The following is a 21,055-nucleotide window of genomic DNA, read 5'->3' as shown; positions in this document are numbered from 1 at the left end:
ATATAAGTGGACCTATGCAGCTCAAACTCGTGTTCAAGGGTCAACTGGAATATGTACTCCTGGACTGTAGAAAAATGTGAAAAACTTCAGTGCCCAACACTCCAATCCATCCATCCAGAAGTAGAACAAACTGCCCAGGTGGGAAGGAGGGGAAAACCTTCATCAGGACATGGACAATATGGTCCTCATCCTCCCCAACCCCAGGACCCAGCCCAATCCCCCCCAGGTGACCCACACACATTCAAAGAGGAGCCAAGGGGCCTCATTGTAACACTCATTTTTATATAAATATTCGCAAGTCATGTTACAGAATAAGCCCCACCGGGGAAAAAAGTCAATGTTATGTTTTTGTTAAACCGACCCCTGCCTTCTAGGTTGGGCCCCAGCCTGGGGGCACCTGCTGCTTTGGGAAGGCTGGGGCTGCTGCCAAGAGGCTGCTGAAGAAGCTGCCTGTGTGGCCCACCCCCGGGCCAACCCCCTTCTTTGGTGTGTGGTACATGGTGACCTTCTCTGGCCCCCCTTAAGGAGCCTGTGGCAGGGTTCTGGGGAACAGGGTTCTGGAGAGCAAGGCCCAGGAATCCTGGGGGCACTTGGAAATAGAGTGGGGGGGGACCAAGCCACTAAGAGGTGGAGTCTGAAGCTTAGAGGTTGCGCCTTTGGGGATGGGGGCACACAGAGGTAACAGGAACAGGTGGGGGGAACCTGGGCTGACAGCCAAGCAGGAAGCATTTGCCCTTCTTTCTAGCCTAGGTTCCCAGGTCCCTTTTCCTGTTGGTCCACCTCCTGCTGGGCCCCAGATTTCCAGGGATAAGCCCTGGGTTCCTGCCTGTTCCCTCCCAGCTCTCCCCGCTGCAATCCCCGCTTCCCCCACAGAGAGGCCAGAGGCTAGGAACACAGCACCAGTCTTAGGATTTAATTAACCAGGAAGGGGGATTATTGGGAGGGGCACCCCTGTAAAAATGTACAAAAGGTCTGGGGGGCTATGTGGAAGGGGAGATAAATATGTACATGGAACCCCCCTTCCTTTAGCCCCTCCTCCCCCAGCCCTGAGAGGGCATGAGGACTTGGGTGGTAGGTGAAGAGGAGGGGGGGCACTTTGGCCTCTGGCTTAGTGAGCCCTTGGGGAGGCAGGCCAAGGGCCTAGGGGCCCTCAGAAGGGGCGATGGTGCACCTCAGGAGATCACGAGCTATGACCTCTGAAATGACCCCCACTCTAATGTACGCACACACACACACCACACACGCACGCACGCACGCACGCACACCTCTCTAAAGGCTTGTGACCTCTGCCCTCCCAGTGACCCCAAAATCCAACTGAGGCTTGATCTAGTGGGGGTTGGGGCTTACTGCTCCCAGATTCCACGACCTCAGAGGTGGCTGGTGAGGTCATGACCTCTGCCCTCCAGCCCTGGCTTGAAACCTCAGCTCTAGGACCTTGTCAAAAGAAAAGGGGGATGGAGCTATGCCCCTGCCCCTCCCCTTCCCTCACCTGTCAGCCCGGGCTGGGCCAGGGGCCCGAGGTGGGGAACTAGGCCGAGGGGCGGGCACAAGCGGAGGTGGTGCCCCCAAAAGGGCTCCTGGCGGGGTCTTGCTGAGAAGGTGAGGGGTTCCCGGGGCCGCAGCTGGTGGCGGCGGTGGAGCCAAGCGGCTGTATAGCAGGGGATGGGCAGGCTCTAGACCGTAGAGGCGGGCAGCAGCCACGGCCCCTGGTCCAGTCAGCTCCTCACCCGCCTCATAGAAGCGGGGTGGCCTAGAGAGGCGAGGGGGCCCTGCCAACCAGGCTGGCTCCAGGAAGCCAGCACAGCGCTCTGGAGGACTAGGGCCCAGAAAGGGGGGTGGCCGGGGCCTCTCAAACAGCAGGTGAAGGCCTTGAGGCCCGGTGGTGGTGGTGGCGGCGGCGGCGGCGGCGGCGGCGGCGGCAGCGGCGGCAGCGGCAGCAGCGGCAGCAGCCTCCTCCTTCCGCTCTTCCTTTACCCGCACCGATTCCTTGGCTGGCCTGGCCCCTTCCTCGCCAGCCCGCGCCTTGGGAGTAGCAGGAGAAACTCGGAGCTGGGGCCGTGAGAAGGGGAGGTCCCTGGGAGCAGGTGAGGGAGGAGAGGATGAAGGTACTCCGGAGATCGGACTGAGGTAAGGGAGGGCAGAGGGCAGGGCAGGTGGGGACTGGCGGGGAAGCACACCTGTCTTTCTCCTCCTTAGTGAGAGAGGGCTCCCTCCGCTCCACAGGCCGCTCCTTGTCTGAGCCTGGTGTCCGGGCGGCCTCAGGGGGCCGGACCCAGGCAGGAAAGGCCAGAGGACTGCGGTGCAGGCGGCCCCATGGGTCTGGGGGGGAGGCGAAGGCTGGTGGGGCCCCTGGGCTTTCTTTCTGGGCAAAGACGGCGCCGGAGTCTAGACAGAAGACAAAGTAGAAAGTGATGGGAGCCAGGAGTGGGAGGTCCCACTCAGGCGTCCTCCCAGCCCCCTGCCTGAGCACAGGAGCCCACTGCCCCCACCCCACCCCGCCCAGCACTCACTGAATGTGGGGCTGCCCAGGCCTCCAAAGGCCCCGTTGGAGAGGGCAGCCAAGGAGGCGAAGCTTGTGGGACGCCCAAAGGGATCTGTAGGAGAAAAGGGGGATGGTCAGAGCATTGGGAGGCCAGCTCTGAGCAGGCATCAAGGACTGGCAGGGAAGAGGCTGATCACCAAGCAGGCCCCAGAAAAGCACTGAGCTTTAAGGTGCAACGTGTTGTTTAACCTCACAAGCTCCATGAGGCAGACGGGAGCATTCCCACTTAAAGATGATTAAACAGGCTCAGAGAAGTGAAGTGAATTGCCAATCAATGGTCATCTAACGAGTGAGTGGAACCCCCAATCCAGGGCCTCTGACTCCAGAGGTCAGGCTCTTACTCCACACCCCCCGACACCAGCCACCCAGACCAGCTCTACAGCAAGCCACTCGCCTGAAGGCCTCTACTAGCTTCCTCCCACCTGCATGCAGGGCTGCTCCCAACCTGACCCTAACTTCGTATATATGTCACATAGCCAGTCAGAACATGTAACTAGCAAGCTGCGGGAACCTCACAATTTCCTCTTCTAGGAACACCTTTCCCTAGGCCAGCCGGCTCAACTCCTCGTCCATCCAAACCCAGGATAAATCTCCCCAAGAAGCCTGCCAAGATCACTGGGAGCCAGTGACCATGCTCTCCATGCTCTCCGCTGGGCCGGCACAGCCTTCCTCCACCCCACCCTCCCAGGTGGCACACTCCCTACTACCACTGGCTAGTTCAGAGACAAGTGACTGAACTGTCAGGGATTGGCGATTACTCTACCCTTCCCTATCCCATTTTACAGAGGATGAGATCAAGGCTCAGAGGGGGTAGAGTAACCTGCCCAAGGTCACAAAGCAAGTGGAACCAGGTCTACCCTCCATTCCAGCTGCCTCTCAGATCTAACTTCTATCCCCAGCTTAACACCTCCTGGAACTCAGGGACAAGGCTTAGGTTGCCCAACATGCCTTTGGCTCTTACCAATGTGGGTGCTGGGGCTCAGAAAGGGTCCGTGGGCCCCGGGAGCTGCCGTGAAAGGGTTGGCTGCAGCGTGGACGGCACCTGGGGCAGAGAGGCGGGAGATTCTGATGAGGCTGAGTGGACGCAAGGTGGGCCTTGGGCTACAGGTGGGCAACCTCAGGCCCAGAGAGCGCTGGCCAGACTCACCAGTCGCAGTGAAGAGGGAGGCGGCCGGGTGGGAGAGCTCCTGCCCAGGGGGCAGGGCCCCATAGGGCCCCGGAAGGCAGGGCAGGAGGTCGTTCCGAAAGTCAAGCTTGTGGGAGTCGCCCTGCGTGGGACAGGGAGAGGGGCAGTGAGTGAGGAGCCAGGTGTGGTCCCGCTCTTGCTCTTCCACCCCGAGGCCCCCTCCGAGGGCTGCCTGGCGCCAAGACAGGGCTTGGGTGGGCCTCTGCCTCTCTCAGAGCCTTCTCTGACCACCCCCCAGTTAGCAAGAGAACCTAGTGCTAACTGTGGAATTGCTCAGGCAGTGACCAGGGACAAGAGGGAACATTTCTGGCCAAGATTCTGCCAAGCTCTGCTGAAGGGAGACGCCCAGAGCTCAGGCAGGCCCGCTCTCCCCAGCCCTCCGGGCCCAGTACCTTCATCTTTTCCTGGTGTCTCAGGATCATGTAAGCCACGCGCACGTGCATGGCACACCACTTCCCTGGTTTCTGTCGCCCCAGAAGGATGACCAAAGGGAAAGGGAAGGAAAGAATGTTCACTCATCACCCACTCCAGACCTGGCCCTGGGCCCAGCCTTGCCACACAACGTCCCCACTCATCACCCCTACACCTGAGGGATGACTAGGTTCATTTCACAGCCTAGGAAACTGAGGCTCAGAGAGATAAACTGTCTTGCCCAAGGTCCCACGGCCAGCTGTGTCTGAACCCAGGTCTGCGGTTTGCAAGCCTTTCGCTTCCTGCTGTTCCACAACTGGCTGCCTCCACGTCTTGGGCTTCTTGCTTATTCCCAAGCAAGACCCTCCCCTCACACAAACACCCTGACGCCAGCCCCCAGCCTCATGCAGCCTGAGGTCCTCACCAAACTCACCCTCAAAGGTGGCCGGAAATGGTCAGGGATCTGGGAATAGCAAAGCAGAGATTGGCAGCAGTTCAGACCTGTTTACTGACCTGGGCACCTCATCTCCACAGTCCCCAATACCCCCCCAAACACCTCCCTGAGACCGTGTGTGGCTCCCTCAAACCTTTCCTTTCCCCATCTCTCCCACTCCGGGCACCTCCCCTCCAGCACCAAGTTACTGAACCTGGCTCCAAGGAGGTGCCCTGCTTGGAAGGCTGCGGAGTGGGTTAGTGGGCAGGCAGGACAGGTTTCTCAGAGAAGAGTAACTATCTGATAAACAGCTTTATATAATGAAGATCTGCTTAAGATTTCTTTAGAAAAAAAGCCTTTACTATGGTTAAAAGAAGCTGGAAAACCTCTGGTCTAGTCTCTCCTTTAGGAAACAGATCCTGTGCTTTTCATGATGTTCCCAAAGCCCTGGGCTTTAAGGCTGCTCCGCACGTCACTTCACAAAGCAGCAGCTTATCTTTTGTTTTATGGACAGAACTTCCTGGTATGATGTCATTTGAAAAAAAAAGTGCTGTGACTTAAAAAATTCGAAAATCCCTACAAAAACCACCATCCTAGGAATCTTATTTCTGGAGCGACTTCATGAAATTCCTATCCCTCATGCCTGAGAAATCCTTCATTTACAGAAATTCCCTCTTCTCAGATTCTCAAGGACACCCCTGACCATATATTAAAGGGAGGAATCAGTGGTTCACTCTCAAGTCAACCCTGCTCTCCCTCAACAGACCTTCCAGCTCCCCGAGGACCTGCCTTGGCCCCCCTCACCTGTGTCCCCTTTTGGGGAAGCCCGCTCGGCACTGGCCCCAGTCGTGGTGGCAGCTCGGGGTTCGTGCTCTGGGAAAGGGGAGTGGAGGGATCAGTCAGGAGAGCTGACACCAGGCAAAAAAGGGGTCTAAAACCAAGCTGGGGGCTGGGACAGGGAGGGAGCATGGCTTTGGAGAAACCTGGGTTCACAAGGGGAGGGCAGGAGGATGGGCATGGTTTTGGGGAATGGGAAGGTAAGCGGATCCAGGGGTATCCGGGTTTGTAAGGGGTGGGAGGTGGTGTTGTTGTCTGGATTGGGAGCTCACCTTGGGCTGGAAGGCCCCCTGCAGGGAGCCAAAGGAGACAGCCGGCGGGAGGCCCGGAGGTAGGCCGGGCACTGCGGGAGGGAAGGCCGTGTACGGCTGTGGAGAGAAGGGGACTAGTCCAAGCTGGGGGTGGAGGTGCAGCCCATCTGTGGTCTGCCCATCAGTCCTCTGGCCTCCACCCTAAATCCCCCCAGGGAGCTCTCCAAGGCTCAAGGCTCTTGCTTTTGAAGCTGAAGACTGGACCCCAACAATCAGGGCCACACGCACTGATGCATCCATGCCCACACACCACACACACCACAGACACAAACCAGACACACACACACACACACACACTCTCTCACACACACTCACACACACACGCGCGCACACACACTCACTCACTCACTCACTCACACACTCACATTATGCCGGAAAAGGCCTTCCATCTTTCCTGGATATTTCTCAAACTAGGGAAGAGAAGGGAAGAGTAAGCTGCCAGCCAGGAACCCAGGGCCTTCCCCTGGAAGCCATACCCTCCCCCCAGGTCTCTGAGCCTCATCACCGGCCCAATGAGGAGCTCACCATGTGGGGGCCGTGGGGTGGCAGCAGGCCCGGGGGGTAAGGGGTGAAGTGCTGGTGGGTGTGCTGGTGGGTGTGCTGGTGCTGGTGGTTGTGCTGGTGGAACTGGAAGGCCAGGGGCCGGGCGGAGCCCCCTGCCCCCACCACCTCGGGGCCACCCTGGGCATTCAGGTAGCGAGAGTTCAGGTCCTGGCCGATCAGGTCCTGCTCTGTGGGAGGGGAGGGGGAGAAGGCTTTAACATCTGTAGCCACCGTGTCAGCCTCCTTGGGCCCGGGTGACTGGCCTTCCCTTCTGGCCTTGGGCCACTCCCTCCTCACGCCCTGCTGCTTGCTAAGGTCCAGATGCCCCGAAGCCAACTGGGCCCAAGCCCGGGGCCATGGCCCCCCACCCCCCGGCCAGGACCCCAAACTCACCAGAAAGGGCGTTAGCGGCTGAGGCCCCAGGATGCCCTGGCACCTGCAGCAGGGGTGGGGGCGGGGGCAGGGCAGGGCCAGGGGAGAATAAGGAGGGGTGGGGGGGTGGGGGTGCAGGCCGCAGCCCGGGTGGGGGGAAGCTGTGGGTGGACAAAGGCAGGGGCAGTGAGGGCGTCGGGGGCCGGTGGGTGAGCTGCGCGGACGAGGAGGAGGCAGATGAGGAGGAAGAGGACGAAGAGGATGATGAGGGGGGAGGCTGAGCCACGGGAGGGGCCGGGGCCTTGGGGGGCGGCCGTGAAGAGCTGGGGAGAGAAGTGGGGAGATGAGTGAGGGGTTGGGAGGTGCCAGCTCTGACTGGAGGGGGTCAGAAGCCTGGGCGATACCTTGACCCTGGTTCTCCAACATGGAAGGTGGTAGAACCTGGCCCCCAGGACCCCCACCCGCCGACCCGGGGAACCCATCCTCAGACTGAGGTACCTCCCACACCCAACAGCCCCCTCTCTCCCTCTCTAGGTCTCTTTTTCCACACAGCTGCCTCTGACGCCTCTGGCCACGTGACTTTCCCTTTTCTGACTCGACCACAGCACAAAACATATCGTTCACTTTGACGCTTAATTACGACAGGCCACCTGGGTTCCCACCCTAAGACAGTGGAAGCAGCACCGCCCTGGCCTGGCCTAGGAGTCAGGAGACCTGAATTCTAGGCCCATCTTGCCATTAACACCCTGGGTGACCTTGAGCAAGTCACTGCCCCTCTCTGAGCCTTAGTTTTCCCAATAATAAGAGAATGATAGTGATGATAACAATAACAAAGATAGCATCAATGATAATAACAATGTCAGTGATTCTTACCCTTTAGTGAGCACTTACTGTAGGCCAAGTGCTGTCACCCGCTTTATACGCTAATCCAAATCTCCAACATTCCACATCACCTTCCCAGTTGCTGCCACATCCATGGAACCCCCTGTACCGTTTACTTCTTTAACTTAACTCAGTTTGTTTTTTCTTAACCTCACCAAGCAGTAACACGTGAAATAAAGGGATTGAGGAACTACTCATATTTTTTTAAAGCACATCAGAGCTGAAAATATTTTACTCGCATAATATCTAAAATGCACTCACATATCACTAACAAAGAGCGTACACACTTTGGGAAACACTGCATTAACTTGTAATTAATCCTCACAACAGCTTTACAACGAAGGTACTATTATTTCACTTTGCAGAAAGAAAAAATCGAGGCTCAGAGAGGTTAAGTGACTTGTCGAAAATCACACAGCCATTAAGTGGTAGAGCAAGAATTTGAATCCAGGTCTGACTGACACCAAAGCCAGCACTCTTAATCATCATGTCAGCATTTCCCAAAGTATGTTCCAAAGAACACTATTCCTAGCAGATATGCCTTGCGTAAATGTCTCACCAGCAAATAAGATTGGGAAACGGCACAAACTGGATTCCCCTCTATATGAATGTATGTAAAGGGTTCTGATAAGTCCTGTAGTAATCTCTTCAGATTTGTTCCACCCAGCGTCTCTCAAACTTTTTAGCCTCCGAATCCCTTTTCAAGTCATATCCCACAGGTACCATCCCATGTCCCAGCCAAAGAATGCAGGGGTTGACACCAAAATGACCAGGCCTTTCCAGACCGGGCCAAACCCATGGACCACTCACCTGCCAGTGCTGAGGTCCAGGCTGCTGCCATAGGGTGAAGTGCGGAGGCCAAAAGGCGAGACCCGAAGCTGCAGCTGGGGCTGGGGTGGGGGTGGCAGACTGGGGGCGGCCGGCAAGGGTGCAGGGGGTGAGACAGGAGGCCGAGGGGCCGGTGGAGGCGGTGGTTCCTTCGGGGGGAAAGGCACTAGCAGCGGGTCGGGCCCTGGGGGCTGTTCCTGGCTCCGCTCCAGGCCCGACACTTTAGGGACTACGGAGAGTTTTGCTTCACAGTTCCCATTGAAGGCGCCGTGGGGGCCCGAGGCTGTGAAGGCAGGACAGCAGGTATATTCAGTTGAGGTCCATGCTCACCCAATTTCCCTCCCTTGTCTCCAACCCCAGCCCTTGGGACCAACCTTTGCTGGTTGAGACAGTAAAGGACGGGTCAAGGTCATCATCGGAGACCTGGGGAAGAAGGACAGGGACAGGGTCAGGTTCTGGGCAGGTCAGACCCTCACTCAGGAAGGCCAACAGCCTCTGGAGTCTGCTAGGAACTGGTACTGGTGACAAGTCTATTCCATCAACTTAGCTGAAATCCACCAAAGATTGTGAGCTCTAGGGGGTCCCTATGCTTGGGGAAAAGGGTAGAGCAACTGAGCCTGAGAATCTGATAGGCTGGGAGGACTGAACTGAGGCAGCATGGAAGTAGCAGAGAAACAAGCAAATCAAAAATGTCAGATATCACTAACTGCTGGCTCAGATGCTTACCTGGTTTACAGATTTGTTTGGTCCATAAATGTTAGCAAAATTCTTAAACTAATTGCTAATATTTAGAAATCCAGAGATTCCTCATAAAAACTCAGACTTGCAGGTTCTCTTGAGAATGGGCCCCTACTCTCCCAACAGTGGCTGCCCCGTTTGGATAGACAAGTACTATTTGTTTCACCACAGTTCCTGTCCAGCCAACTTTTTAAACTAAGGCAAGACACACATCAGGGAGTACAAATTTAGTTAGTTACTGGAGTACAGCACCAACCATTAGAACACACTGTTTCAAAATTAACACATCAACCCTAAGGATAAAACGAAATACACCTTTACAGGATATGTTCTTAAACTGACTACAATGGTTTAGTGTCCTCACTGCCATGACCATGGTCTCAGCTCAGACTCTAATCTACAGGAACAGACTAATGGCTAGCAGGAAGGACCCACTGGATTCCACAGCCACCTCAGGTTTCCATGGAGAACCACTGGTATCTCCAAGGGCTTTGGAAAGGATGGCACAGCAAGGCATGGGCCTTTGATTCTTTGGTCAACTGGCTCTAGTTACCAAATATAACTTGTCACTTACTTTCTCAATCCCCCGCCCCATATTTCCTCCCCAAAAATCTAATTCTGGCTCAACCTAACACACGTTCCCCACTTAAGGGGAGACTCTGTCTGCTGCACAAGGAAACCTTTAAGCTGCAGTTCATTTTATGAACTGTAATACTGCCCACCCAACAAGTTCTAGCCCCACTCACCCTCTCGTCCAGATCGCTTTCCGCGTCACACTGGGGAGAAGGAAAGACAGAGGTATCACAAGAGGGAAGAGAAGTGGGGGCAAAGGTCGAGAGGGGAGTTTCAGACAGGGAGCGAAAGGGGAGGGGCTAGGTACAGCGAAAGGTACAGGTGGAGAGCACTTACTATGTATCCAGCTTCCAGAGAATGACGGGAGGAGGCCTGAGAAAGACCAGAGTCCAGAGGTAAGGGAGACTGACTGGCGAGGCCTTTGGATAAAGTCTAAACTGCCTGGCAAGGCACTCAAGGCCCCTCATGACCTATTCTCAATTTCTTTCTACTGCCCACCCCTTGTTCTCAATGCTCTGGCAAATTTTTCAAATATACCAGATTCTCACATCTCTGTGTTTTCGCCCAAAACAACTTAGCCCTGTTTCTCTTCTTAGCAAACTTATGACTATCCTTCAAGGCCTGACTAAGACATCCCAGGGGGCTTTCCCTAACCACAACCCTCCTCCCATCCCCCAGACAGAATGAGTGGCTTCCTCATGTGGGTTTCTGCAGCATCTCTCCCAGATCTCTGCCTTCTGTTGCTTCTCAGGTTTTCGTCTAGGTATTTGCTCAAAGACTGCTTCTTTCCTGCTACACTGACACCGACTTGAAAAGGTGTGCAAAAACCATATCTAACTTATGATTCAACTAAGTCCTTTTGCTATATCTCTGAATTATCAATATGTTTGAGGCAGACGTAATGTCAGCCAAAAGCAGGCAAGTCTGCTGCGGACATGTCTTTGTCAGACCTGGATGGGGCAGTGGAAGCTCAAATTTGCTCTGCCTTTCTCTTTGACCTTAGAGACTGGGGTCACTGTTTACCATGGGTAGCAGCACTGCTAACGGAAAATGGGTCTATGTGAAGAACATTCTGCAGAGAGTTTTAAAGGACAGAGATTTGGAACAAGCTCACCTCTTTCCTTCTCCGCTTATTGGGCCATTTTCGGGCCCGATCCCCAGAGGGCCGGCCAGGCTCTCGATCAGAGCTGTCCCCTGGTTCCCCAGTTGCCCCACTGGAGCCCCCCCTCTTCCGCTTCCCAGAATGCTTCAGCCGATGCTCCAGTCGCTCTGGGGGCTGAAGAGATGCATCCTTCTGTAAAGGAGAAGGTGTAACTACAGTAGATGGAGAAAGGAAAGCTCCGACCTCTCTAGGGGTGACCAGGCTACCAAAGTGGCTCTCAGGCCAGGTAACCTGGTTGGTCCCTGGAGACTAGCTCTACCTCCTTCCACCCCAGGGTGGGGCAGCAGCCTGGCCAGAGGAGCCGGTTGCTCTGGTTTGGGGTGCCAGCATTCCCCCCTCAACTCCACCCCCTCCAGGCACCGTACCCTTCTCTCTGGCCCTATGAAAAAGTCCCCGGCCCCATCAGGCCCCACCTGCAAGGCCTCGAGGCTGGCGAAGCTGGCGATGGCGAAGCCATCGATCAAGTCCTCCTCCTCTTCTTCTTCCTCCTCAGGCTCCTCCTCAGCCTCCCCATCGTCTGCGCCCCCCTCCTCCTCCTCCTCCTCTTCCTCCCCGCGGCTGCCCGAGCCAGCAGGCCGCTTCCGAGCTCGGGGTCGCGGGGGCCGAGGCCTAGGACGCGGCCGCCGCCGTCTCGGGCCTCCGGGCCGCTCTCCAGACGAAGCTGACGACCAGGGCCTGGCGGGCGGCGGCGGCGACGACGACGACGAGGAGCCGCGCGGGGCGGCCAAAAGGGCCCGGGGCGCGTCGCCGCCGGGACCTCGGCGGCGCCGCTGCTCCCGGTCTCGGTCTCGGCGCGAGCAGCGCCGCCGCCGCCGCTCCCCCTCAGCGGCCCAGCCCGGGCCCGGAGCCGCGGCCGCTGCCGTCTCCATGGCGACCGCCCTCAGCGCCGCATCCGGAGGCGGCGGGCCCCGAAACGGCCTGTCCGCAGGCCCGGGGTCGCAGGCGCGGCGCTGGCGGCTGCACAAGGACGAGAGGGCCACGGCTTCCCCTTTAAAGCAGGATCTGCTGGCCCCGAGCTTGCCCCAAGGCCAAGGCCCGGGGAGCCGGCGCCGCCCCCGGGGCGACAAGCCTGAGAGCCCCCCCTGTGGGGCCGGCGGGGCCGAGACGGCGAAAACGGGGCGGTCGTCCCTTTAAGGCAAGGCCTCAAGCTGTCCAGCCCTTGGCCCCTATAAGATGACCCGACGGTGTCCGACCGGCCTAGTTCGGTGGCCGCCCCCTGCCAGGGGTCGAGACAACTCTCCCCGAGGAAGAAGAAGGGCCACCCCTTTACCAGGGGCCGAAAGCTCGCCCCGAAACGCAGACCTCCCCTTTAAAAGTGCCTCACGTCCGCCGGCTAAAAGAGGCCACCCCTTTAAAGAGTCCAGGGTTCTCCAAACAGGAGGCCGCCCCTTTAAGGGCTCGGGAGTTAGTTTCTAGTCCTCCACAAGCGGCCACTTCCCCTTTAAGTTGAATTTAAAGGACTTCTTGCGTGGGGAGAAGTGGCGGTGAGAATGCCCACTCGCTCCACTTCTCCCAACACTACAGTTCTCAATTTGTCAGCATCTGTTCGGTGGCTTCCCCTTTAAAAGCTGGCGTTGTAGTCGGCCGAGATCAGTGGCCACCCCTTTAAGGAGATTTAAAGGGGCCTCTTCCAGGCCCAGCTCTTCCAGCCTCCGCCTCCGGTCGCCATGAAAGGCGCGAGGGGGGGGGCGGGGCCGCGGGGCCAGCCCTCCAAAGCCCCGGATGTGAGGCAACGGTGACGGGTAGAGCTTGTCTGTCTGCCGACATAAAAGTGTCTTCCTCCTTTCCTCCGTCTCTGTCTGACTTGCGTCTTAAGGGATCCGGAACGGCTGCTGGGCAGCGAGGGAACTCCAGCTCACCCTGCTGTCGTCTCCTTTGGAGTCTTGGGCCTCTTCTCCGCCAGGACTTCCCTGCCCCTCCTCCCTCTTCCTTCTCAGCCTACGCCTCCTTCCTCTCTCGGCCTCCTCCCACTCTCCGCCCCCTTCCCCCTCACCCCTCTTACAGCCTTAGTCGTTGATAGGTTGAGAAGTGTACGTCAAGACGAAGGGCGGAGTCAAACTCGGGGGAGTGAGTAATATGTAACCGCCCTCAAATCTTGGATTGGGTATACGTCAGATTAGCTCCGCCCTTCATCAAGTCTTGTGACTCGACTGGTTAGAAGTAGGTGCTTGGGGCGGCTCTCCAGATGACCCCGCCTCTTCCTGCTCTTCGTTCATTGGCCCGTCTCCTGACGGCGTCAAGGCGAGGGTCTGGATGTAGTGCGCGAGGCCTAGGGGACGGTTGGCCGCTGGGCGGCGCGCGGCCGCGGAAGGTCCCGGTCGACAGCCAGAAACGTCTTCTCTCACTTTCCGTTGCTTGGCTTAGCCCACAGGCAGCCTGGCTTCTCGCGCACGCGCGTGGTGATAACCACCATCCGGCTGGCAGCTCAGCGGGATCCCCCGCCGTGCGTGGTGGCTAGAGCACGCGGCGTGCTTTGAGAGCGCCAGCCGCGCGGGAAGGAAACCGCATCCCGTTATCGCTCGGTGCAGTGGGAGAGTGCTGGCCTGTGGTCCGCGCGTGCTAACAAGAGAAAAACAGTGCCGGGCACCTTCTCACATATTAACTCATTTGACAATGAGAAGTATCTTAGGAAAGTACTGCTATCGGCCCCATTTTACAGATGGAGAGGGGGAATTGATGCACATTTAGTTTCCTAACCAAGATTTGGACTCAAGAAGCTTAGCTCGTCTGTGCTCTTTACCACTGCTCTGTTCTGCCTCTAAGTTATGAAAGATGTAGAGTGCCGCTTGTGTCCTCTGGTTGCCTGGGTTACCCTTTTAATGTGGACATTACACTGAGAGGCAACTTGCTTACGTATAAAATGGGTATAATTCTCACAAGGCTATGTGTAGGTCAATTACCTGTGACAGGTTGTTGTAGGTGCTTAATTACAGCTGATTATTCTTAGCTCTTGAATCCAGCAGCAGGTTCCTGGCCTGCGTGTTAGGAGGAACTCACGGCCATCTTGAACAAGGCCTTAGTCCACTCTGGGACTTTGTCTCCTTTTTTTTTTTTGCTGCGCTGCGCAGCATGCGGGATTTTAGTCCCCCGACCAGGGATCAAACCCGTGCCCCCTGCAGTGGAAGCACGAAGTCCTAACCACTGGACTGTCAGGAAATTCCCTCAGTCTCCTCCTTCATGTAAGTGAACTGAGAGAACCCTGACCAGGGTCACATTATCTTCTGGAGCATATTCAGAAGTATCGCTCCACATAGGAAAATTCTCAAATCAAGAGGGTATCTCCAATGACCATTCCTCTACCCCCCTCCCTATATCCAACCTTCATCATCTTCCCTGGTCCCTCCTGTTTCCCAGTTTCGGGTGCCAAAGTAGAAACATCAGCCAGTACTGCCAGTTAATCTCAAACTCAGCTAGAGACATACAAAAGAATCAGAAACATATCGAAAACTTTACTAGAAACACAGAAAAAAATATAACTGTCTCAGAGACTTCCCCTCCCTCCAGGATAGATGGACAAACAGATGGAGCTTCTAAGTCCGATGGGGCCGCTCTCGATCCCCTTCCTCTTCCTCCAGGAGCAAGGCATCCAGCTCCTGCAGTCGCTGCTGCAGCAGGGGTCCTACATCTGGGCTGGGGGCCAGATTGGGAGTAAGGGTCCTGCCAGCTGCAGCCCGGGCCCCGCGAGATGGCCGCCGGGATCGAGGAAGACTACTGTCCCGAAATTCTACAGTTCGCCGGAGCTTCCTTGAGCTGGTGAAAATCAGAGTCCCGTTGCGCTCCCGGGGTTCCTCAAAGATGGTCTCAAAGGTCCTGGACCAGGCAGGGAGGAGTGCTGGTTACCAGCATGCCCCCTGGTTCCAGATTTCCCTCTGTCACCCCCAAGCCTTCAAAGTTTCTCACCTCCTGGTTGTGGGTGACTGGTAATTTTTGTTGGTGTAAATTTCTTCCAAGCTGAACTCCTTCTTGTTCAACCTGTGAGCAAAGAGGAGCAGAGGCCTCTGAGAAACCTGGGGCCAGTGGGCCTGGAGAAGGGATAATCAAGGCCTGGTCTGTATTTCAGTTTCTAGGACATGCCAGGAGTGCTGCCTGAGGCAGACAAATGGTTCTAAGCATAAACCATGTCCAGACCAAATTGACTCCTCCAAGCTGGACTGTGCTCCCTGAGAGATGAAGCCACACTCAGGGGATCTAAGCCTACACCTGTTTGGCCAAGGCAGCTCCATGCACAACAAGCCTCTCACCTGATTGGTCGAGGAAGCCCCATTGGTGTAAGGTTTGGTTGAGAACGGGCCGGTGTCCTGCGTATTCTGAATCGAGAAACCTTTCCCATGGTCTGCAAAAACGGGTCAGAGTGTAAAAGTGCAGCATGGGCTCAGGCTCCCACTTGTCTCCTCCCCCTTCATCTGTACCTCTACCTTGGTCTTGGGGTCTGAAAGCACCTGGTCTTCTGAGGCCCTTGGCTCCTTCCTCTTGGTTGAGCTCAACCTGCAGAGAAGGTCAAGGCTCAGGGCCAAACAGCATTCACAGCAACATCCCCATCTCCTGCCCACTGGATACTAGGGAAGGAGGCTGGGCCCAGACTGTGGCCAGAGCTTTAAGGAGGGTTTATCAAGAGCACTACCTGGGTTCTTCAGGTTCAGAGAAGGAAGAAGTGGACGTGGTAGACGAGCAAGATGTGACGAGGGGAGGAGAGCCTCCCACTCCTCCAAGAGGGAAGACCTCTTTCCGGAGACAGGGCCGAGGGGGTGGCGGGGCTCGGGCCATCTCTCCACCACCCACAGTGTGCCGCCGAGGCCGTGGCCGGCTTGGGTGGGGTGGAGCAGGGGGCCAGCTGCAGGTATCTGGGCCAGGGGGCCCCAGATCAGGGCAGGAGTGGCTTCGGCCCAGAGACGGCTTAGGGAGAGGTGCTGGGGGATTCTGGTCTTGGGCCCGCCATTGGCGGATAGGGGGCCGGGGACTGACAGATGCAGTGCCCTCAGCAGCCCCAGACTGCTCGGCCTCTGAGATGGCAATCTTCAACTCCAACTTCATGGGGGGTGATGGGGGTGGGGGCCGTGGGGCTTTGGTGGGTGTGAGGAAGATGTCAGCAAAGCTCTCCAGCTTGGAGCGGACGGAATGGAAGAGGGGGGCCAAGCCCCAGGGACTGAGGCGGGGGCGTAAAAGGCTGGATGGCGGTGGGGTCGATGGGAGCTCCAGAACAGGATCTGGGGCTGAGGAAAGGAGAGGGTCAGGTGGGTATTCCTCAGCTGCAGGTGTCTAAGCCCCACTTCAATAGCCTTAGTCCCTCCCCAAACACTAATCTTTGCCCACAGAGGAATAAGCCCATCCCTAAAATACCAAGTCCTAAATTTAGAAGTTAAGCTTCAGGTCTCTGAAGTCTAAACCCCATCTTCATACACTAAGCTCTGCCCTGGGAGGGGGTTAAGCCCCATCCCCAACTCGTCACCTCACATTTCTAAGCTCAGCTAGAATGTTCCAGAACCCCACGTCTCATCCATCTGAGTCCTTACCTGGTGGTGGGCTCTCCAGAGGGTTTGCAGACAGGGCAGATGGCTGGAATGGGGGTTCCACGGCCCTGGGTGGAGGCTTTGGCTGGTGAACCATCATCCTTGGCTCAGTTCTGGGGTGAAGGGGCAAGTTAAAGGCTGAGGAAGCTTCCAGATTCAGATCCCACCTGAGCCAGCACCTCCCCTGTCCCTTAAACCTTCTGCAAGTGCTACAAGGAAGGATTGGACATGTAAATTCTAATGCCCCTAGCTCTGGCTGCCTGGATAATGGCTGTTGCCTGCACATCTTGATAATCCCTTCCCCAGCCCTCTCACCTTCTCGCTGGAACGGTGAAGTTGGGTGTCTCATCGGCAAAGCCCTGGATATAAACAGCATGGTTGTGAGGAGGCAGGGAAGCCCCCTGTGGTCTCCGTAGCTTCCCACATCCCGACTCTCTCGGTCTCCAGATTCCTGCCTGGGTTCACGCTAAAGACTTTTTCATATAGGTCTTTGCTCAGACAGTGTCTTCCACCCTAAAACACTGTCCTCCTTGCTCTGAGCAAAATCCACCCCAGACTCAGCCCTCCTACCCCTGTCTTCTATGCCCACTGGCATGCCTGACCCCAACTGAACTCCTGACATCTTTCCCTGAAGTTTCCATACCTCTGCTGGGGGTCTGGGGCTGGCAATGTCCTCTAGCATCACCACCAGAGTGGGCTGGGGGGCCTGGTCCACCTTTTGTGAAGGGCCCTCCTCTGGGCCCGGTGTTGTCCTTGATCGCCGCCTCAGTGTGGAAGGGGGCCGATGCACATGGCTCAAGGGCTCTCGGCATAAGTGCAGTGGGTCGGGAGGCCTAGAGAAGGATCAGGAATATCAGTGGGGCTCAGCTGTGTTCCCAGCTTAACCCCCATCCTGCCATGCTCACCTGGCTTGTAGGGACCACGTGGCCTGTAGGGGTGGCGAGGCAGGTGGATGGCTGTGGACAGAATCCCGACGGTTGCTGCGGTGCCGTGGGGTGGAGATCTCCTCTTGGGGCACCAGGGGGACCTAGGGGAGGAGGAAGTGTCAAGAGCAGGGTGACGGAATGAGGCTGGACAGGGCCTCCATGTGCCTAACAGTGCCCTATGCTACAAAAATGACAGAAATCGTGGCTAGAATTCATTGAAGATTCCCAAAGAAGAGGTCAGTGATGGCCCTCAATTAAGGGCCAGATATGACAGTGTCCTGAGCTGCTGGTGTGGAAGCTGGATAAGGTCACCCAGGCTATTTGAAGAAATGAAAAGGAGAGGGTGACCCGGAGTGAGTCACTGCCCTATTTGGGGCCTCAGTTTTTCTAATCTGTGCAATGGAGCTAAAGTCCTCAGCCTGCTTCCCAAGGATTGCCTAGAAGTTGGGCTGGGAAGAAAGCAGAAGGGTTTCTCATACTTAAGAGTTGTAGGGATGTGGTTTCAGCCCAACAGAGTTGGTAGTGGGGAATGGGCACTGGAGACCCTGCCCAATTCCAGGCTGGAGTGAGAGCCAAGGAAAAACAAAAAACAAAAAAAACCCTCTAGCATTAGGGAGGCTGCCTGATGGACGAGTGTGAGTGTGAGGTGTTTGGACTTCAGTTATCCTCACTAGTGATCTAGTTTGACTTTGGTACTGAGGGAACCGGAGAGAGAAGGGGGCCTCTCAGTTCAAGGGGCTCACCATGTGGGCAGCCATCACATCTTCCAGGACCACGGCCAGGACCCGCCGAGAGGCTTTTTCCAAGGGTGAAGGGGCCCCGAAGGGCTGCAGCTTCGGCCGTTTGGGGCTCCTGGCTCCCCATAACGCTCGAGCCAGGGGCTGGCGGCACAGACCCTGCCGGCCAGGCGGGCTGGAGGATGAGAGAAGCAGAGGACGGTCGCCTGAGCCTGTTGGCTCTGTGGTTTCCCCGGTACGGCCACCAGGCTCCCCGTTTCCCGGGCTCAAGACAGGCGGGCGGGGTGCGCTCTCACCTGGAGTCCCCGGGCAAGTCCATGGGGGAAGCGGCGGCTCCGGGGAGTCCCTGGGGGATCCCAGGCTCCAGCCTGGGATTGGGGGGGAGCGGGGGAGCCGGGAGTGAAGGCCAGCCCCTCCCGTGGGGCTCCGCCCTTCATGGTCAGCCCGCGGCTCCCGGTAGGTCACAGGCCGGAGCCCTGGGGCGCGTAAGGGCGCCCCCGCCTGGCTGCCGGGAACGGGTGTCTTCCCGCTGCCGCCGCAGCGACCAGCGGATCACTCGCGCCCTGCCTGGGCCGCGAGAACCAGGATTGCTGCGGCCCCCGTTCTCCCACGGCCCGAGCCTCCTGCGGCCTTTGTCCCTGCAGATTCCGCCCTGAGATTCCCCCGGGATCAGCTGGGATCCCGGTCCTCGGAGGCTCAGTTTCCGCCGGAACCCTCTTCAATTCTCATCCACCCCCAGCGAGTGGCCGAGGACTCCGAAGCAATACTCCCACCAGATCCCCTAGACTGGATCCCCGCGGAAAGAATCCTACAGCGCGGTTCCTCCAAACAGACGCCGCGCGAGGATCCTCCTCTCCCTGTGAGCTTCGGCTCCGCAAAGCTCCACTCAGACAGGGGCGGCCCGAGCTTGAGCATCAGGAACTCAGTCCGGATCCCTGGGGATCCACTGTCAAGCAGATACCCCCTTCACTCCAATCCCGGGAGGTCCCGCCCACAGACCCCCTCCCTCCGCCCTCCCCTGATCCCCGCCCAGCGCTCTCCCCAGCCGGGGACCAGATGGTTCAAAAGTTTCTTTCCCTCCCTCCTCCCGCCCTCTCTCCAGCCGGTCGGTGCCCTCCCCCGCACGCCGCTCACCGCCGCCTCCCGCGGATCCCGGGTCTTCGACGGCTCCCACCTCCGGCTCCTTTAAAACTAGCCTTACCTAGCACTGCCCAACCGCCGAGGGCCTTCTTCTCGAAGCCTTGGGGCACCGCCCAATCGCCGGTCCCCGTCTTCCGGGGTGGTGAGAGACTAAGTGAAGCCTCCTGGCGGCCATCATCCCTAGGGGCAAGAAGCCAAATTTGGCAGCGCCGCCATTATAATTGAGGGCAGATTGCGCTGAACTCGATGAACCGAAGTAGACCGGACGGCGTCATCTTCTCCGGTCAGTGAGTGGCCAAAGAGTATGGCAAGCTTCTTGAGCTCTTGAGGCAACTGTCGTGAAGCTAGGTTACCGCCACGTTTTTTAAGGGCATCTTCCGGTTCTTTCGTTTTTAGGCCAATAAACGTGAACTGAGTGCTAACGATATGTGGAATTCCCAATTTCCTAGAGAGGCCCCATTGAGCCCGTTTCCAGTACCATCGTAGGCTCCTGAACCGGGTTCCCACGTTGCAGGGAAGAGTTTGGCTAGGGCTTGTGCTGCCTCAGGCTCCTTTGCTCGCACGGTGTCCTGGAGAGACTGGGTTCAGTCAAAGTGGGGAAGAGGGTGGGGCATTGAGCTTCACTTTAACCGAGTGTTGTGTACCTGTTCCTGGAGGAGCGGGGGTTTCTGTAGAGGGCTCAGTACAGAGGCGTCATTGCAGGAGACCAGTAACCATCTTGGCGTGCTTGATGGGTCCGCTTTTCTCTGGGGCTCCCACGAGCCCTCTTTCAAGAGGGGCCTGGCTGATGGGTTGTGTAAATAGTCCTTAGTAGTAGGGGATCGGGGATGGAATCCTGCTGCTTAGAGCGGCTGCGTCACGGGACTTTTATACCAGGAGCCTGCTGTTGGTGGGGAGGTAGTGGGCATGTACTGGCTTCTTGTACTGTGAAGGGGCCCTCACTGCGTAACCAAAGCCCATGCCTCCACTAGTTCTCCTTCCCCAGGATTCCCTGGTCCAAACTAGTACTCTTCTTTTTTTTCTATATTTTTTTAAAAAAATATGTATTTATTTATTTTTGGCCACGCCCCCAGGGCATGTGGGATCTTAATTCCCCGACCAGAGATCGAACCCCTGCCCCCTACAGTGGAAGCTGGGAGTCCTAACCACTAGACCGCCAGGGGATCCCCTAGTATTTATTTTCTTGATAGAACAAAAAAGCCTGAAGCCTAGAATCCTGGGTCTGAGGTGAAGGTGCAGAGTGACCTACTCAGCCCAGCATAATTCTCTTTTATGGGATTGAGTGATAAGAGTAATGATCCAGAAAGGAAGATATGGAAAGAATAGCATCGGGAAGAGTTGGTGTGGAAAATGAAGACTCCCCAACTCTAACCAAGGACTCATCCAGATAGGTCTCTGGGACTACAGTGACTCTCTGTAGCACAAGGCCTGCTGGGTCCCCTGGAAATGCATGGTGAGACTTCTGGTGTGAATAAGCAGCAGCTCTTCCAACTAGAAGTGTTCTCTCTCCCCCCTGGAGCAGGGCCGGCTACACAGGTGCCTGAGGATGTTCCCTGCTGGTATGGTGATGCTTCCAGCTGTGAGTAGAGATCCCTCTCAACTTTGGTGAGTTGAGAGGGCCCCTGTAGGCTTTCACTTTCCTGCTTAAATACACAGGTGTTTCCCAGACTCCAGGGCAATGAAAACCTTTCAAGGGCCGAGCAAGCCTGATCTGAGTTTTGAGGGCAAAGGAAGTAGCCTAAAGAAAGGGCCTGAGAATCTGGCGGGGAGGGCCCAGCCCTATGATCCTAAGTTGGGGTGCTGGAGTTCATCAAATTGAATAAGGTAGACTGTGGTTTCTTGGCCCTCAGCCCAGGCCAGCAGTGACGAACCTTCACACCCTCACGGCCTTGCCTCTGGAAATAACCCTAGAGGGAGGATTTCCAGT

At 56.9% G+C, this 21,055-nt stretch overlaps 2 protein-coding genes across 6 annotated transcripts; both read right to left on the bottom strand.

The window, feature by feature from the left end:
- Positions 1-261: 261 nt before the first annotated feature.
- FBRS (fibrosin) lies at positions 262-12,767 on the bottom strand. Of its 3 annotated transcripts, none has more exons than XM_028499425.2 (18): positions 11,232-12,766; positions 10,771-10,950; positions 9,993-10,028; positions 9,830-9,859; positions 8,720-8,768; positions 8,328-8,628; positions 6,657-6,958; positions 6,246-6,451; positions 6,086-6,130; positions 5,682-5,777; positions 5,377-5,445; positions 4,564-4,602; positions 4,121-4,192; positions 3,690-3,810; positions 3,504-3,584; positions 2,511-2,594; positions 2,178-2,385; positions 262-2,074 (listed from the first exon to the last, which is right to left on the bottom strand). In XM_028499425.2, the coding sequence occupies exons 1-18, from the start codon at positions 11,685-11,687 to the stop codon at positions 1,486-1,488; spliced, it is 2,964 nt and encodes a 987-aa protein (XP_028355226.2). In that variant the 5' UTR covers positions 11,688-12,766; the 3' UTR covers positions 262-1,485. The 3 variants fall into 3 exon arrangements, with proteins under 3 accessions (XP_028355226.2, XP_023979482.1, XP_054946433.1); XM_024123714.3 differs by having other exon boundaries at positions 4,573-4,602; XM_055090458.1 differs by having other exon boundaries at positions 1,829-2,022; positions 11,232-12,767.
- A 1,480-nt stretch (positions 12,768-14,247) lies between these two features.
- On the bottom strand, positions 14,248-19,218 carry PRR14 (proline rich 14). 3 transcript variants are annotated; one of them, XM_028498854.2, is made up of 11 exons: positions 19,123-19,218; positions 17,995-18,163; positions 17,231-17,352; positions 16,969-17,158; positions 16,641-16,684; positions 16,329-16,438; positions 15,440-16,028; positions 15,228-15,303; positions 15,060-15,151; positions 14,719-14,790; positions 14,248-14,628 (listed from the first exon to the last, which is right to left on the bottom strand). In XM_028498854.2, exons 2-11 carry the CDS (start codon positions 18,007-18,009, stop codon positions 14,349-14,351), a joined length of 1,590 nt encoding a protein of 529 aa, XP_028354655.1. In that variant the 5' UTR covers positions 18,010-18,163; positions 19,123-19,218; the 3' UTR covers positions 14,248-14,348. The 3 variants fall into 3 exon arrangements, with proteins under 3 accessions (XP_028354655.1, XP_023979228.1, XP_007107458.2); XM_024123460.3 differs by lacking the exon at positions 19,123-19,218 and adding an exon at positions 18,285-18,425; XM_007107396.3 differs by lacking the exon at positions 19,123-19,218 and adding an exon at positions 18,285-18,356 and having other exon boundaries at positions 15,234-15,303.
- Between the last annotated feature and the right edge of the window lie 1,837 nt (positions 19,219-21,055).

The sequence above is a fragment of the Physeter macrocephalus genome, chromosome 14 (assembly GCF_002837175.3).
Source record: "Physeter macrocephalus isolate SW-GA chromosome 14, ASM283717v5, whole genome shotgun sequence".
NCBI classification, from domain to species: Eukaryota; Metazoa; Chordata; class Mammalia; order Artiodactyla; family Physeteridae; genus Physeter; species Physeter macrocephalus.
The sequence above is the reverse complement of the archived record's forward strand: the minus strand, read 5'-3'. Positions and strand labels throughout refer to the sequence as shown.